The 15772-nt window shown below is 38.3% G+C and overlaps 2 protein-coding genes across 4 annotated transcripts in view; one reads left to right on the top strand and one right to left on the bottom strand.

Annotated features, from left to right (window-relative positions):
* The window catches only part of LOC134751783 (poly(A) polymerase type 3), a 223334-nt gene that overhangs the window by 59133 nt on the left and 148429 nt on the right, over positions 1-15772 (top strand). The gene's annotated exons all lie outside the window — the stretch shown is intronic.
* The window catches only part of LOC134751776 (neutral alpha-glucosidase AB), a 39504-nt gene continuing 26785 nt past the window's right edge, over positions 3054-15772 (bottom strand). For all 3 annotated transcript variants that reach the window (XM_063687260.1, XM_063687258.1, XM_063687257.1), the window contains 7 exons: positions 12496-12661; positions 11599-11735; positions 9749-9861; positions 7955-8112; positions 7344-7457; positions 6083-6192; positions 3054-5164 (listed from right to left, as the gene is read on the bottom strand). In XM_063687260.1, coding sequence (XP_063543330.1) covers positions 4954-5164; positions 6083-6192; positions 7344-7457; positions 7955-8112; positions 9749-9861; positions 11599-11735; positions 12496-12661 — 1009 coding nt within the window. In that variant the 3' untranslated portion in view covers positions 3054-4953. The remainder of the gene's footprint in view (positions 5165-6082; positions 6193-7343; positions 7458-7954; positions 8113-9748; positions 9862-11598; positions 11736-12495; positions 12662-15772) is intronic.

Genomic DNA, 15772 nt, shown 5'->3' on the forward strand with positions numbered 1-15772 from the left:
CGGTTTTTTTTATTGTCATATTTTATTTATAATAACTCTTATACTTATATCTCAGTAGGTTATAATTGTTTCTGTATACCTGTGGCTATGTAAAAGTATATTAGGGAGAACTTAAGTTATAATTTTACCTCCTACCGTAACCTAACCTAACCTAACCTAACCTAACCGCGCTACAAGCCTCAATTAACTAATTTTCGTTTGTCATAATCCGTCGTTTTAGGGTTCTGTGCCCAAAGGGTAAAAACGGGACCCTATTACTAAGACTTCCCTGTCCATCCGTCTGTCACCAGGCTGTATCTCATGAATCGTGTTAGACAGTTGAAATTTTCGCAGATGTTGTATTTCTGTTGCCGCCATAACACATAATAAAATAAATATTTAAGAGGGGCTCCCATACAGCAAAGGTGATTTTTTGTCGTTTTTTGCGTAATGGTACGGAACCCTTCGTGCGCGAGTCCGACTCGCACTCGGCCGGTTTTTTTACTTATGTATTTGTAAGAATAGGGATAGAACATAATTGAGGCTTGTAGTGCGTTCATGAATAAGGGAAATAGTATTTTTTGTTTAAATTAAGTGTCAACCTAGTCTTAAGGGGCCCACTGGCGTCCGTCCGTCAGTGGGCCCCTTTATACGTATTTGCAAACGTGATCCAACCAAAGCTAATTGAAAAAATAGATTCAATTTTGCAGCAACACTACGTTCATTCGCTATCAAATATATCGGAGCGGCCAAAGTGCTCAAAAATATCTGAACATGTCTAACGCCTTCACAATAGAGTAGTGTTTCGATATTTCTGAACACCTTTTCGGCACCGACATATTTGATTGCAACTATTAGAGTAGTCTTGCCGCTTAACGTTTACGCCGCCACGTCAATTCGCCATGTCACGACAAATATGACCGCTAGGTGGCGCAAACGCGAGCAGGCGTCCGTTCCGTAGCGGTGCGCGGCAACTACTATGGCTAGACACCAAAATTGGTGTGGACCGCATGTACTTGTAGCGACGCGACGAAATCGCGGAGTAAGCGACGCCTTGATATGAAGTCGTGGCGTGTGGGACACGAAATGTAATGACTTTATATCAAACAATGGCGGCGAAAAGGTTAAACAATGAAATAAAGTATTCACTTAGCTTTTGTTGGACTCTATGATGTTAAGTATGTGCCTGGATAATGTAATGTTACATCGCATAAGTACTTACTTCGGCTGGTTCGAAATAATTCAAGGTTACTGTAAAAATTTTAGGTTATTTTTGAGATTGTGTTAAAAACAAAAACTTACAGTCCGTTCATAAATCGCTTTCGATGTGGAAACCCACATTTGAGCCGTTTTATATAAAAGGTGTACACAATTTTTATTTTCGAAATTTTTATATTATTTCTCCTACCTTCATGTTCGAGCAATAAGGTCGTGTATACATATTTTTGACACTTTGTCCGTGCCGATATTAAATACCTTGTCTGTTGAAGTGTTGAGTGTGCAACTTTAAAATGGCTCATTTACTTTATAAGAGAAGCTCTCAGCTGAGTAAATACCAATAGGGGCCGTGCGCGTTGGAGGGTGTGCTATCTTGTGTCGAACGTGGTTCGCGGTAGGCCCTCTGAATTGGAAACATAAACATGTACATTGCCAAAGCAAGTGCTACCATCTACCGTTCTCGTACGTTTTCATGTGCATAGTAGGTTCTGTCATCTTGTGGGCTACATCGGAAGCATAAACTTCACATTGACTCCTGGCGACAAAGATCTGACGGCTCCCGTGCTGCCCCCTATAGTTCATGCACGCTCCCTATCCATAGGCCATACAACTAACAAAATGAACACTAATAGACCTAATAGTAAAAAAAAAACAAGTGCAGTGATATACACGCATCAGCTTTCAGCTGCTAGTGTATTAAACAATATATAATAATATAATATAAAATAAAAAACCCAAAATTTGCCACTGAAATTTGAACCTATAGTGCAGCGAATAGAGTTGATTTTTATTTGTTTCAAATTAAACGAAACAAAAAAAATGCAACTGTTCCAATTGAATAAGGTTTAAACTTCATTGAACTGAAGAAGTACTAGGTAGGGCCAAGGACCTTAGAAGGATATAGCGATTTGATATCGTTACTATGTAAATAAATGATCCCCCTTGAAATGTATATTAAATAGATATATAAAGGAGAAATAAAACGGTTGCATATTCAAAAAAAACTTATTTATTATCACAAAACATGATAAACCTTACTCTTCACAGTATTTATGGATCCCGCATCTTGAATACCATTTATGTTATACTCTGGCACGGCCACTTTGTCACTAGAAGGCGGCAAATTTAAAAAATGTAGGCGTAGGCGTAGGGTTGACCTCCCGTATATAAAATTTGAATTTCGCGCCTTTTTCTACTGACAAGTTGGGTGTGTTGTGTATAGTGTTGGCCGAACGTTAATTGCAATTAACCATTAACCAGTACTGCTACTGTAACCGTCCGTTTCGGTTTACGATTCAATTTGTACTGGTTAATGGTTAATTGCATTAACGTTTCGGCCAACACTGATTAGGTAAAGCCATAGACAAGAAAATACTAAGAGGCGTGAAGTAACCAGATAAATAAAGATTTTTATATCTCAGATACTAAAATGACAGTCCTATTAATTTGTCCGATATACCTGTCATTTGAATACAAAAGCTCGATAATCGGGTAGTTAATGAGCCGTTCGAACTGTCATTTTATAATCTGGAAAATAAAAACTGATTGTCAAGCGCTAACGTTTGTCAAACAAGTTACTATTCCAGCCGGGCTAGCACATGATTGGCGCGACGGTATCTCGCCCGCGAGATAGGCTACCCGTCCCTGTTTAATTAATACAGTTAGAAAAAGACGGGAAGCTCTTCGCGGGCGAGATACTGCCCCTTTCCTATGCTAGGCCTACAGTAGCAGGTATCTGGTTCAGCTGTGAAATTTGCACTAAAATATTGTTTACGCGAATTTAGTATTCCTTTATCTTTGCTATTACAAGTTACTAAGGTAGACGTCTTAGTACACGTCACTGTCAGAGTTGGTAATGTTTAAACTTATGTCACATTTTTGTCAATACACGTGACAGCAGGGTGTCATTGTCATCTATTGGGCATTAGCATGTCGAGCACTAGGACGTTTACCTTATTACGATTACTACCTACTTGACAAATTACAATCTGTAATAGATTCTTATTGATTCATTCCGTAATATTATACATTTAATGAACACTCATAGTAAAAACGTAGATATTACTTGTAAAAGGTTGACATGAAATAAACTTATTTCATTTTACTATCACGGTTATGTTAACGTTTTCAATAACTGTTTAATTTACCTTATGGTGTCAATAAGAGACAAAATATATAAGTCATAAAATACGTAAAAAAATATTCTACCATTATAGAATACGCCTTTATTATCTCACAAGTAAAGTTGATTTTTGAAATACACACGCAATAGTCAAATGCAAAAAGTTTATACAGACATATATTATGACATTTATGATTGATGACCTACGTGTGATGAAAATAATAACATGTACATATAAAACAGGACTGCGTACGTACACAATTTAAATAAGGAGTATCCATATTGATCTAATTACATATAAAGTAGAAAATCACAAGATTTACATACCTTTGATCGCCAATTGCAACCTGTATGTATTTGTGTAAGGTTCAATTTTCCTAAAAATTTGTAAATTTGGAAGTGGCGATCTATTTAGTGCATTGCCTTGTTTTATTCTCCTAAGGTCCAGCCATACCGGTAAAAATTCCAAAATTAACCCGTGAAATTTGAACCTATAATGTGGGAAATAAAGTTGATTTTGTTTTAAAATTGAACGAAACAAAATATTGTCTTCGTTTACCGCGATAGTTACTTATAAAATAAAACTATGAAAACCCCGTCACCCGTTGACCACGAACGCTGTAAAGGGTTCGAAACTTCGGGATGTATTATAAATTAAATATACGCGATATAATCCGTTTTTATAGTTTTATTTCATGAACGAAACAAGACAAAGGCAGCTATGTTCCAATAGAACATGGTTTAAATTTTATCGAACTTAATAAGTAATAGGTATAGCACCGTGAGTCCTTGGTTATAAAAATTACTGGTAATACATATGAGTTTATCACTGGAGAGTGCGTTTGATTTGGGGCTAAAAAACCATTTCAGGGAGCTTTTTATTATTACCAAGGTCACTAAACCTCTTATTAGTGCTTGAGAAAGGAGACCTAGGCTCACCGAAACATGTCGCGTGAGTGACTAAAACAAGTGTCTAAACCGTGAAATTATTTAATGAGGTCACTAAAACTCAAAGTATGTTCATTTGCAGGGCGAACTGCTTGTCGCCTTGTATGAGCTTGGCGGTCTAGAGCGGGATTGTCCGATATCTATTTATATCGACCGAAGACCCGACTTAGTTTCGGTTTGAACCAAAACTATATATGCTTTCGAGAACAGAAAAGACAAAATAGAAATTAAATCTGTGTATAACATGTGCAAGTTGCGGAAGAAACCCCAAAAAATTGGAAACTTTCACGGAAATTATACAAGAGAAACGGAATTCACAATTAGGAAATGTAAAATGTCGTTTCACGACTTTGTCAGCACATCATGTATGACCCGCTAGTCAGCGGGCTAAGCACGGTCGCATTTATATCGCCTGTCACCATGCCTGTCACGTTCTAACAAGTATGTAAGTGCGAAAGTGACAGGCGATAAAAATGTAACCATGCTGCCACCGCAGGTCAGATCGATAATTCGATACGTAATAGTCTAATATGTTAAGGTTTCGAAATTATTACATCTAGACCTAATATATCAATATGTAGACCTAATATATATATCGAGCGAAATAATATATCAATATCAAAACCTTAACACATTTTAAAATCAGAGGACTAGGTTTTGGAATTCGTTTCAAGTCCTGAAATATGTTAATAACTGAACACAATCCTCCAAGGCTGCGCCATGCTGGCGGCCGGTTTTCTTACAACTAGAACATCGTTGCCCTTGTGCAAGGTCATCTGCAGGGCGAGCTGCTTGTCGGCCTGCACGAGCTTGGCGGTCTTGGGCGGGGACTTGATGCCGGCGATCACGATACGCTCCACCCACGAGCGGGTGGGGTAGTTGGCCGAGTTCACGAAACTGGAAAGAGTTATTGTTATTGATTTTATTTAGTCTGTAGAGGTCAGTGAATAATCCATTTAGAAAACGCGAGAAAAATCAGCTGCCTTTTTACATTTCGGCGAATTATATGTCGATGTTTTGTATGGAACGGCAGATTTTTACCGCGGGTTAATCCCGTAATAAAAGTTGTTCAGTATTTCTTACCTATTCAAGTCTCTAAGTATGGCCAAATATAATTAAATATTGTACTATATTTTGACTTGGTAATATACAGGTTGGCTAAGAAACAAGTGCATTCCCGTTGCCAGGGAGGTTTCGGGATTATACTGAGCAACTTTTACTATGGGACCAATCACGAAATCCCACAGTAAAAGTTGCTCAGTATAATCTTAAAATCTCCCTGGCAACGGGAATGCACTTATTTTTAAGCCACCGTGTATTTTGGTTTGATGATCGCTCTGTGTGAAAACTGCAAAGTGACTGAATTATCGGGAAAATAAAATTGAGAAACCCCCGAGGAAATAATAACACCGCTATCTGTTGAATTTAAATGTATCTAAGAATCATCACTGGTGGGTCCACGGCCACACAACTAAACTATGGAATATACTGTCTTCAGCGGTATTTCCAAGAAAAGAGCATACTCCCGTCTTACAGCCCCCTCTGGTGTAACGAGAGTCCATGAGCGACGGTAATCACTTATCATCAGGCGAATCGTCGCTCGTTAGCTTCCTCTATCATAAAAAAAACTAAAATGCTAGGACTGTGTCTCTAAAAACCAAAACGTATTTAACCTGGACTTGCTAAAATTTATTGTAGCTTGCAATATACCATTATTTCATATTCTAAAAATTACACAACGGTTGTACGTCATTTTTATCGATATCAAGTAATAAAATTAATTTAATTTGTCCTCGCATTATTGAAGGTACTCACGAGTAAGTGATCGCGCTGGGTTCGTAGTCGATGTGTGCGTAGATGTACTTGTTGTTCCTGAACTCGTAAGTCTCACCGTCGTCGATGTACAGCGAGCCGTGTGCGGTGTTCTGCAAATTTTACACACGAAATTATTATAAACTGTAATAGATGTCATATCGACTCGCCAGAGGTCAAGCGACTTGTCACTATAAGCGAAGTCATCTGAGGGCCTACCGCGAACCACGTTCCACGTGTTGCCTCCCTGTCACACTTACGTACGAATTTACAACTGCGATGGAGAGGCAACACGTCGAACGTGGTTCGCGGTAGGCCCTCTGATCCGACTTTGTCACAAAGAATTTTATATGAAAATCATACTTCACACAGTAATTACGTCATAGTAAGCGGTTGGTCAGTATAAGCGGAGTCATAATAAACGGCACGAAAACCAGCGAATGTATCAGTATAACCGGACATAAATTCATGAAAATAAAATAGGATTTATAGGTCATAGTAAGCGACTTGTCACTATAAGCGAAGTCATCTAATCCGACTTAGTTACAAAGAATTTTATATGAAAATCATACTTCACACAGTTATACGTCATAGTAAGCGGTTGGTCAGTATAAGCGGAGTCATAATAAACGGCACGAAAACCAGCGAATGTATCAGTATAACCGGACATAAATTCATGAAAATAAAATAGGATTTATAGGTCATAGTAAGCGACTTGTCACTATAAGCGAAGTCATCTAATCCGACTTAGTTACAAAGAATTTTATATGAAAATCATACTTCACACAGTTATACGTCATAGTAAGCGGTTGGTCAGTATAAGCGGAGTCATAATAAACGGCACGAAAACCAGCGAATGTATCAGTATAACCGGACATAAATTCATGAAAATAAAATAGGATTTATAGGTCATAGTAAGCGACTTGTCACTATAAGCGAAGTCATCTAATCCGACTTAGTTACAAAGAATTTTATATGAAAATCATACTTCACACAGTTATACGTCATAGTAAGCGGTTGGTCAGTATAAGCGGAGTCATAATAAACGGCACGAAAACCAGCGAATGTATCAGTATAACCGGACATAAATTCATGAAAATAAAATAGGATTTATAGGTCATAGTAAGCGACTTGTCACTATAAGCGAAGTCATCTAATCCGACTTAGTTACAAAGAATTTTATATGAAAATCATACTTCACACAGTTATACGTCATAGTAAGGCGGTTGGTCAGTATAAGCGGAGTCATAATAAACGAACTCACGTTGGCATCTAAAGCGACGACGAGCGTGTAGGGGTCGGCGGCCATGAGCGCGGACGAGCGCCGCACGCGCTCCTTGCGCGGCACCACGCTACCGCCGCGCTGGTACAAGGGGATCTAAACATAATAAAAAGCGTTAGCTTAAATAATTAGTTTAATTTAATGGTTATAATTTAATTTATTTATTAAAAATTCATTTCAATTATAATTTAAACCATTTTTATTTTAAAGTTTTTTTAATAATAAGTTAGTGACATTGATATATGATTGAATTTTAATTTGAAAATTTTAATTTTATTATAATTTAGTTATAAGATTGTAGGTATACGATATATGGATTCCGTATTGTCCGAAATAAATTATTTTATTTTATGTTATTACATTTATTTATTTTTCATAATTTTATCTAGATTAATAATAAAACACATTACATTCTGTAAGTACATGAGTTTCAAAAAACTCATTGTTACAATCGCCATCAGATAAATCGGCCGAGCTTGCCGGGGACTCTTAAGGTTCGATTTTCAATGAGTATTTAATTGGTGTGGGTTGGTTCCCGTCTGCATAAATACGTCCAGTTGTTTTTGTAGATTTATTTTTCTGGGAAATTTTACCTTAGCAATATTGACGTCCTGTGTGAAGTATCCGTTGGCTGCGTGCGCATGGTACGAGTCCACGTCGTACCACAGGGTGCGGGTTGCCTTCCCGGGCAGGTACACCTTCACGCTGGTGACGCCGGGCTCGGTCACAGGCCGAACCAGGAACTCGTCGCCTGGAAAAAAGAAGATCAATTATGACATTCCACGAAAAAGGTACCTTATGGCAATCGGCGCTTACACCGTTATTAACGACGCTCCAATACTTATACGGACGTAAGTACCAACCGTTTTACAAGGTATCTTTAACCACGGAACGTCACATATATTTTTTCACAAAACATGTATTTTAGAGTTACACTTTAAAAATACCCAGGAAACGGTTCGCCAAAAGACCATAGCGCTCGGTCACAAATCATGCTCCATCCCTAACTAATGACTTTTGCTCACATGGTTCAATAGCATAGACATAGTATAATTAGCCTCATGCATGAAGTTTATATTTGAACGAAATATGTTTTATTCGGATGTTTGTTACCGTTATATCATGTTACAAATGCATTTCCGTTTTTAAATTACCATTTAATTACTTAAAATTATAAATAAAAAGTCAAAAATTTGCCCGCGAAAAGCTAGTGAGCGAAACGCTCGAAACGCCACGTGACGTCACGCGTTCGACAGATTAGTGTCATTAGTAGCAAACGTCAGTTGGGCCGCCCAACGTGTGACGTCATCACGCTCTGTCGAATTCGCGCCAAAAATTATGAGCGTTTCAACCGCTCAAAAATTTTCAACATTTTAAATATTTTTTAATAAAATAATGTTAAGGTTTACAAAAGTATTTTTATCATTTCCGGTGTTCCAACGATATAAATTATGAATCCAAAAATAAAAATAAATTCATGCATGGAGCTAATTAGTATATACAAGTAGTTATAGACATGGAAACCCAGCGACCAGGGGTAAGAGAACGACATATTTATGTATTGACAGTTTCATGTATGGCAGCATAATCCTTTTTCTCTTACACTCTTATACATTTCGGTATTTCGCCATCGCCTCCTTGCCATGATGCCATAACCCGACCATGAAAAATTGCCCGGTCGGTGATAAAGATTAAGCATGACACTATTTTCTCTTTCCTCTTATAGGAATCGCAATAAGACTATATTTCTCTATCAAAGAGTGTCAGGCCCATGTTCAATAGGCTACTTTCCTACTAGTCAAATTAGCTTTTTTTTTAGAACTGTCAAAACGATTTGCTAATATGGAATTTATATAAAACCGGAGTATAGTGACGTCACGGTCAAATCAATTTTTTTTTTCTATCCGATTTATTAAATATAAATTGTGTTTAAAAATAACAGCTATCTATGTTTTTCTAATAATTATCTGGTGCTTTATTTCGTGCACGGTGTGAAATAATTTATTTTAATTATAGGAAACATCCCTATTATTGCTGGAAATAATCATGGTCGAGCACGTCCGAACAATTAAGTGATACAATACAGTTACCACTGAATTTCGCTAAGCACCAACCTAGTACCAATTTTACTACGAAAAGCGAATGAAACCCAGGTACAGTCAAGTGCAAAATATATGCCTTAATAGCTCTTGTCAGCGAATTAAGAACTATGGGACATATTTTAGAACATACTGCTGCATTTCGAGGTAGCTTCAAATATGCAGCAACGAAATGCTGAAATAATATACCTCCACCCCTCAAAAACTTAAATACAGTAAGTTGTTTTAAATTGCGGATTAAACAATATCTTATAGCAATACAAAAATTTTAAACTTGAGTGTGCTTACCGAGTAAGTACTGGTCCTGGATGTCGAATGTCTCCTCTTCCTCAGGATAATCATGGAACATGGGTCTCATGATGGGCAACCCGTCCACGGAGTGCTCGTAGAACAGAGTGTACCTACAACAATTTACTGTTAAACCAAAGATTCATTGTATTGTACCAGGCGTGACTCACTCCGCGATTTCGTCGCGTCGCTACAAGTACATGCGGCCGCCCCCAAATCTGGTGTCTAGCCATAGTAATTGCCGCGCTCCGCTACGGAACGGACGCCTGCTCGCGCTTGCGCCACCTAGCGGTCATATCTGTCGTAATAGACGCGTTTTGCTAGAGAGTGAATCTTCTGTACCTAGTATTATTATTTATTCTGTGATTGTACCTAAAAGATGTGTAAAATCTAAGAAAGGGTCAAGCAAAATCAGTACCTCACACGACCGTTTTTTTATAGAATAGGCTGTTATAGTATGTATGTACAGTCGCCATCAGATATATCGGAGCGGCCGAGGTGCTCAAAAATATCTGAACACGCACTTAACCCCTTGACAATACAGGCGTGTTCAGATATTTGTGAGCACCTCGGCCGCTCCGATATATCTGATGGCGACTGTACGTATTAGAACAAATTAACTTATTTTCAGAAAATATTTTAATTTGTTTTTATTCCAAGTAGAAACACGAATATATAAATTATAAACTGAAATAAATGTCATATATTAAGAAAAAGTGATCAAGGCCTCCAGGGCCCCAGGCTGGAATCGAACCAGCGTATTCTGTTATCGCGGCAGGTGCCTAAAAAAAACCGGTCAAGGGCGAGTCGGACTCGCCCACCGAGGGTTCCGTACTTTTTAGTATTTGTTGTTATAGCGGCAACAGACAATACATCATCATTCTATTTATTCATTTCAACATTCTAGCTAACACGGTCGATGAGATACAGCCTGGCGACAGACAGAGGGACAGAGGACTCTTAGTGATAGGGTCCCGTTTTTACCCTTCGGGTACGGAACCCTAAAAATGTATCTATCTACCAATAAACTGAAATAAATGTCATATACGAAGGAAAAAATGACCAAAGCCTCCAGTGTCCAGAGCTGGAATCGAACCAGCGTACCCCGTTTACCGGACAGGTGCCTGAACCGCTCTGCTATCCGGTCACGATGGCATGGGTCGAAATTTCCAAGTATATGACAATTCCCGAAGGCTTGTGGCGCCCCCTTGGCCCCTGGCCTGGATTTATTTCAGTTTATAGTTTAAATAGTAGTGTGTTTACTTGAAAAACCACAAATTAAAATATTTTCCTAGAAAATAATTTAATTTGTTCTTAGAGTATGTACCAATATAAGGAACATATCGCAGCTGTCAAGAACCGTCAGGTGAACATGAACAAGTCTGCTGTTGCTGAGCATTTACTAGAGTCAGGGCCAAACCACTGGATTGAGCTTCACAACCCTAGAATACTTTCTACAGATCGTGGGTTTTATAGTAGAAAAATCCGTGAAGCCATTGAAATCAAGAAACATAGAAATTTCAATCGAGACGAAGGTTTTAAGATCTCATCCACATGGAACCCAGTCATTAGTAAGTGTAAGCGAAACCAAATATCGAAAGTTGAAAAATCGAATATTGTGAGTGTTGTGTGTCGACCCGGTAACATCCCTAGTGCGCAAAACGTTCAAGTTAATAAACGAGACCAAGTGCGGGTAGTTCGAAAAACTCGCGCGCCTAGAAGATGTTGATGTCAACTTTAGCCAGTCTTCTCCGAGACCACGGGGACAACGCCGTCCTCGAAACGTCGGAGGTGGGTTTAATACTTATTTTACGCGATTAAGTCCCGTCGTTGTAAATAATAATATGTACCAATAGTCGATGAGGGCGTATCTCCTGCGCAGCGCGTCTCGGATGAGGGCGGCGGTGGCGGGCGCGTACAGCCAGGGCTCGCGGCGCTTGGTCTCGATGTGCGAGTGCGCGCGGAAGAAGGGCTGGAGCGAGCCCGCCTGTAACAACACATAAACCAGTGGGGGAGAGGCGTACAAAACGATTACCTTACACGGTGGCTAAAAAATAAGTGCATTGCCGTTGCCAGGGAGGTTTTGGGATTATACTGAGCAACTTTTACTATGGAACCAACCCCGAAAGCGCGAAAAATTTTTTGGCTGTTTCATACATTTTTGCTGGTCCATTTTGTATGGGAGGGTAAATTTTTTTATCGCGATCTCGTGGTTGGTCCTATAGTAAAAGTTGCTCAATATAATCCCGAAACCTCCCTGGCAACGGGAATGCACTTATTTTTTAGCCACCGTGTATAAAATCACTAATAGCATTAGCTTGTATTTTATTATGTAATAAGCCCGTTTGCGGTACTGCTAGAACTCGCCGCGTTCGCTACAGCGCCACCTAACGTAATATTTGGTAAACCATTTTATGTGAAAGGGTACATTGCTCTTATTGCTAACCTGGTACTATCTCGTCATATGTGTCGTTTTCAAGCAAGAGGTACCACATTGTCGCTTGCCATAAGGGCGCTCTGGCACGTTTCTTGTATAAAGATACAAGCAATTTTCGTACTTATGGTACCGGAGGGTATGGTATGGTAACGGAGAATAGCAACCCAAAAGTGGGTAACTTTAACCCAATGGATGATGGAATATTGCTCCGATAAGAATAATTTTGATCCAATAAAGGGGTTAGTTTTCTCCAATAGAGGGTAACACTGACCTAAGTTAAACTTAGCCAAATGCAGGGTATATCACTAACCTGGTACCATCTCGTCATCAGCTCTGCCTCAGGATACTTGAAGAATCCACCGACGTCGGAACCGCAGAAGCTGATGCCGGCGACGGACATCGAGAGGCACTGGGGAATGGAGACGGCCAGGAAACCCCATTCCGCCATGTTGTCGCCTGTCCATACTGCTGCGTATCTGTAGGATATTATATATTGAAAAAGCTGTTTAAACTACTGTCCTTTATAATTTGTGTCGTTTTCAAGCAAAAGGTAAAACATTGACGCTTGCCATCAGGCGCTCTGACAGGTTTTTCGTACGGAAAATTGCTTGTATGAAGATACAAGCAATTTTCGTCCTTATGGTAAAGGACAATGTGGTACCTTTTGATTGAAGTCACATTTTTGAAAATCGGTTTATAATTTGAACAATGTTAAACATGCTCGATCAAAGTTGGAGATAAAAATTGCAATCCTTTTTTTTTCGTCCTTCTGGAGAGGCTAAAGGCCTGTGCACAGGGTTGCTAGATCGAATGACCTTATCGAGAGTAAATATCCACTTTTCGGGATATTGGGACTTTGCTCGGGAGACAAAAAAAAAACAAATTAAAGTAAATGTATTAAAACAACAACACACATTATTGTCACATTGTCCGCTGCCGATAGAAGTGTCTACATAAATACTAATAAAAAAACAATGGTCTTCTTTAAGGTGGATCTCCTTGTGCGAATTTCATACAATTTTATTGGCAGTTTTTCTCTTAATACGTACATTTTGTGCACGTTAAACCTTGATGTTTTGGTAGTCCATATCCATTTATCTTTGCGTAATTACGAATAATGACCAGTTATTCAATAATATTATTGAAAAATCCATTTGAAAATTGAGAAGATTTTGCTCTAACGCTTGTTTGTGTGAGTGATCTTTACACTATCCATGTAAAACAAGATGGCGAGGTTAGGTTTAATCATAACCAACAAGATGTCGCTTTAACACAGGTGACCTAACTCAGTAGTGTCTAATTAGCTCGACAGGTGGCAATATCGTAAGGGTATCTAATTCACAAAACATAGTGTACCCGGTTTAGCTTACAAACCAAAACCGGTAAAATTTGATCCCTTGATTCGTACATGTAACACCTAATCGGAGGTCAAGCCAGATTTGGATTACTAAAGGGTCTCCAGAAATCTTCGTTAATTACCACTACCAGTTCAAAACTTGGATTGGTAGGTAATAATTTTGCAATGATTTCATATTAAAATTATTATTTATAAATTATTAGTGCTTCATCATTGATTTACCAAAATGATAAGATTATAACATTTAAATTGAATACATTATCATTAAGCCCGTCACCGTCAGTGTGAAGGGTACTTGTTATGCCATAGATAACCCTTGCGTTTTTCTGCATTCGTTTTTTCAAACTACCGCTCGCTTTATTTCCCGTTCACCGTTAATTTAACTATTGTGCGGAAGAGTTGTTGTGGTTGTGATTTACTCGCTGGATTTATTTATACATAAATAAATAATAATAATTAGCCTATAATACTGCTTAAAATTCATTTTACTTTTTAGGTAAGTAATAAATGTCAATTCATTAAATGTCAGTGTGAACATCAAAAGCCTTGTGTTACCTATATTGTTGCCTTCATATCAGGCGACTTGTGAGAATATTAGGAGCCCTTCGGACTTCGGAGGTCAACTTGTGCCAAGCGTTAGTTCATACCCAGAATGTCGTTATGGGGAAAACTAACGGAGGAGAGTATAAAACACATCGGTGGTCCGATGGAAAAAGAAAACGGCGTCAAGTTCAAGCTGCCTTACAACACCATTATGGCACCAATTCGTATGTATTTCACTGTCAATATCAAATCGTACTAATACTCAGGCTCTTTAATTTTGTAATGCTGCTTTTTAGGGTTCCGTACCCAAAGGGTAAAAACGGGACCCTATTACTAAGACTCCGCTGTCCGTCCGTCTGTCCGTCTGTCTGTCACCAGGCTGTATCTCATGAACCGTGATAGCTAGACAGTTGAAATTTTCACAGATGATGTATTTCTGTTGCCTCTATAACAACAAATACTAAAAACAGAATAATATAAATATTTAAATGGGGCTACCATACAACAAACGTGATTTTTTTGCTGTTTTTTCCGTAATCGTACGGAACCCTTCTTGCGCGAGCCCGACTCGCACTTGGCCGATTTTTTTAACCATTCATAATATTTGTTGTCCTCGCGGCCATGATTATTATCCACACAAATGGTATGTAATAAGGATAGACATATGCAAAAACAATAATGTAAGAGTGAGATAGCGCCTTATGATGTCGTTGTTTCAATAACCAATAACCAAGTCCTTACAGTAGCAGTACTAAGTACTATTTCATATTGCAGGCCGAGTAGAAATTAATTAACAATTAATAATTAACTATGATGATTTCAGAAGATAGACTTTTACCTGAAGCGTCAAATGCCCATAAGGTGATAAATAATGGTTCAACTAGCGCTGAGTAAGTAAATTGGTACCTGTTGGTGACGTTCGTAATAATAGGTATGTATTTTGTATTATTTTATTCTGGACCTGGTAGGGGAGAGTGGGGGAATTGGGAACACTTCAAACGCTCTAAAAATATATCAAGGCCGAATTTACTTTTATGCTAACCGTTAGTGTGGTTGTCTGTTTACTAATTTTACCAAAATAAGTTAATGTTATCCTACTAAATTTGGGCGAAAACAAAAACCTTGCCGTTCCTTTTTACCCGAAACCATATGGTGTAGTCGGAAACAGTCTGCGGGGGAAATGGAAACACTGACAGATTTTCAATTTAGTTTCACTTTTCAAGGAACTTTTTTTTATCTCACGGGATATGCGTATAACAATGTACGAAGAAAAACATATTGTATTTTCAATCAGTATGTAGTAGGAATCATTGAGAATGCAAGGGATGATTGGGAACGCTCTCGTTTCCTTAGTTTCTAAATTAAATAAAAATTATAACAAATGTTGAAAATATTTTGTTCGATTAATTGTGACCACATGTGCGTAGCTTCTGAATCTTACAGTCACTTAGGCACATAAAAGCCTCTTCGTGTTAAACATACTCAAGATATAAAATAGCATAAAATGAACTTCCAGAACGATTTTCACCCATAATAGCACAATCGGATTAGGACTAACCTCGAAATCTCTTGGACAGTCATGAAATTTAGTACATATGTTAATTAAAGGTCTCTTTTTCATGTCCACACTATTTGACATTTTAGGGACCTCGAGAAATCACAGCCATCTTAGAAAATGTGTACCATC

This window comes from Cydia strobilella, chromosome 23 (genome assembly GCF_947568885.1).
Source record: "Cydia strobilella chromosome 23, ilCydStro3.1, whole genome shotgun sequence".
Lineage (NCBI taxonomy): Eukaryota > Metazoa > Arthropoda > Insecta > Lepidoptera > Tortricidae > Cydia > Cydia strobilella.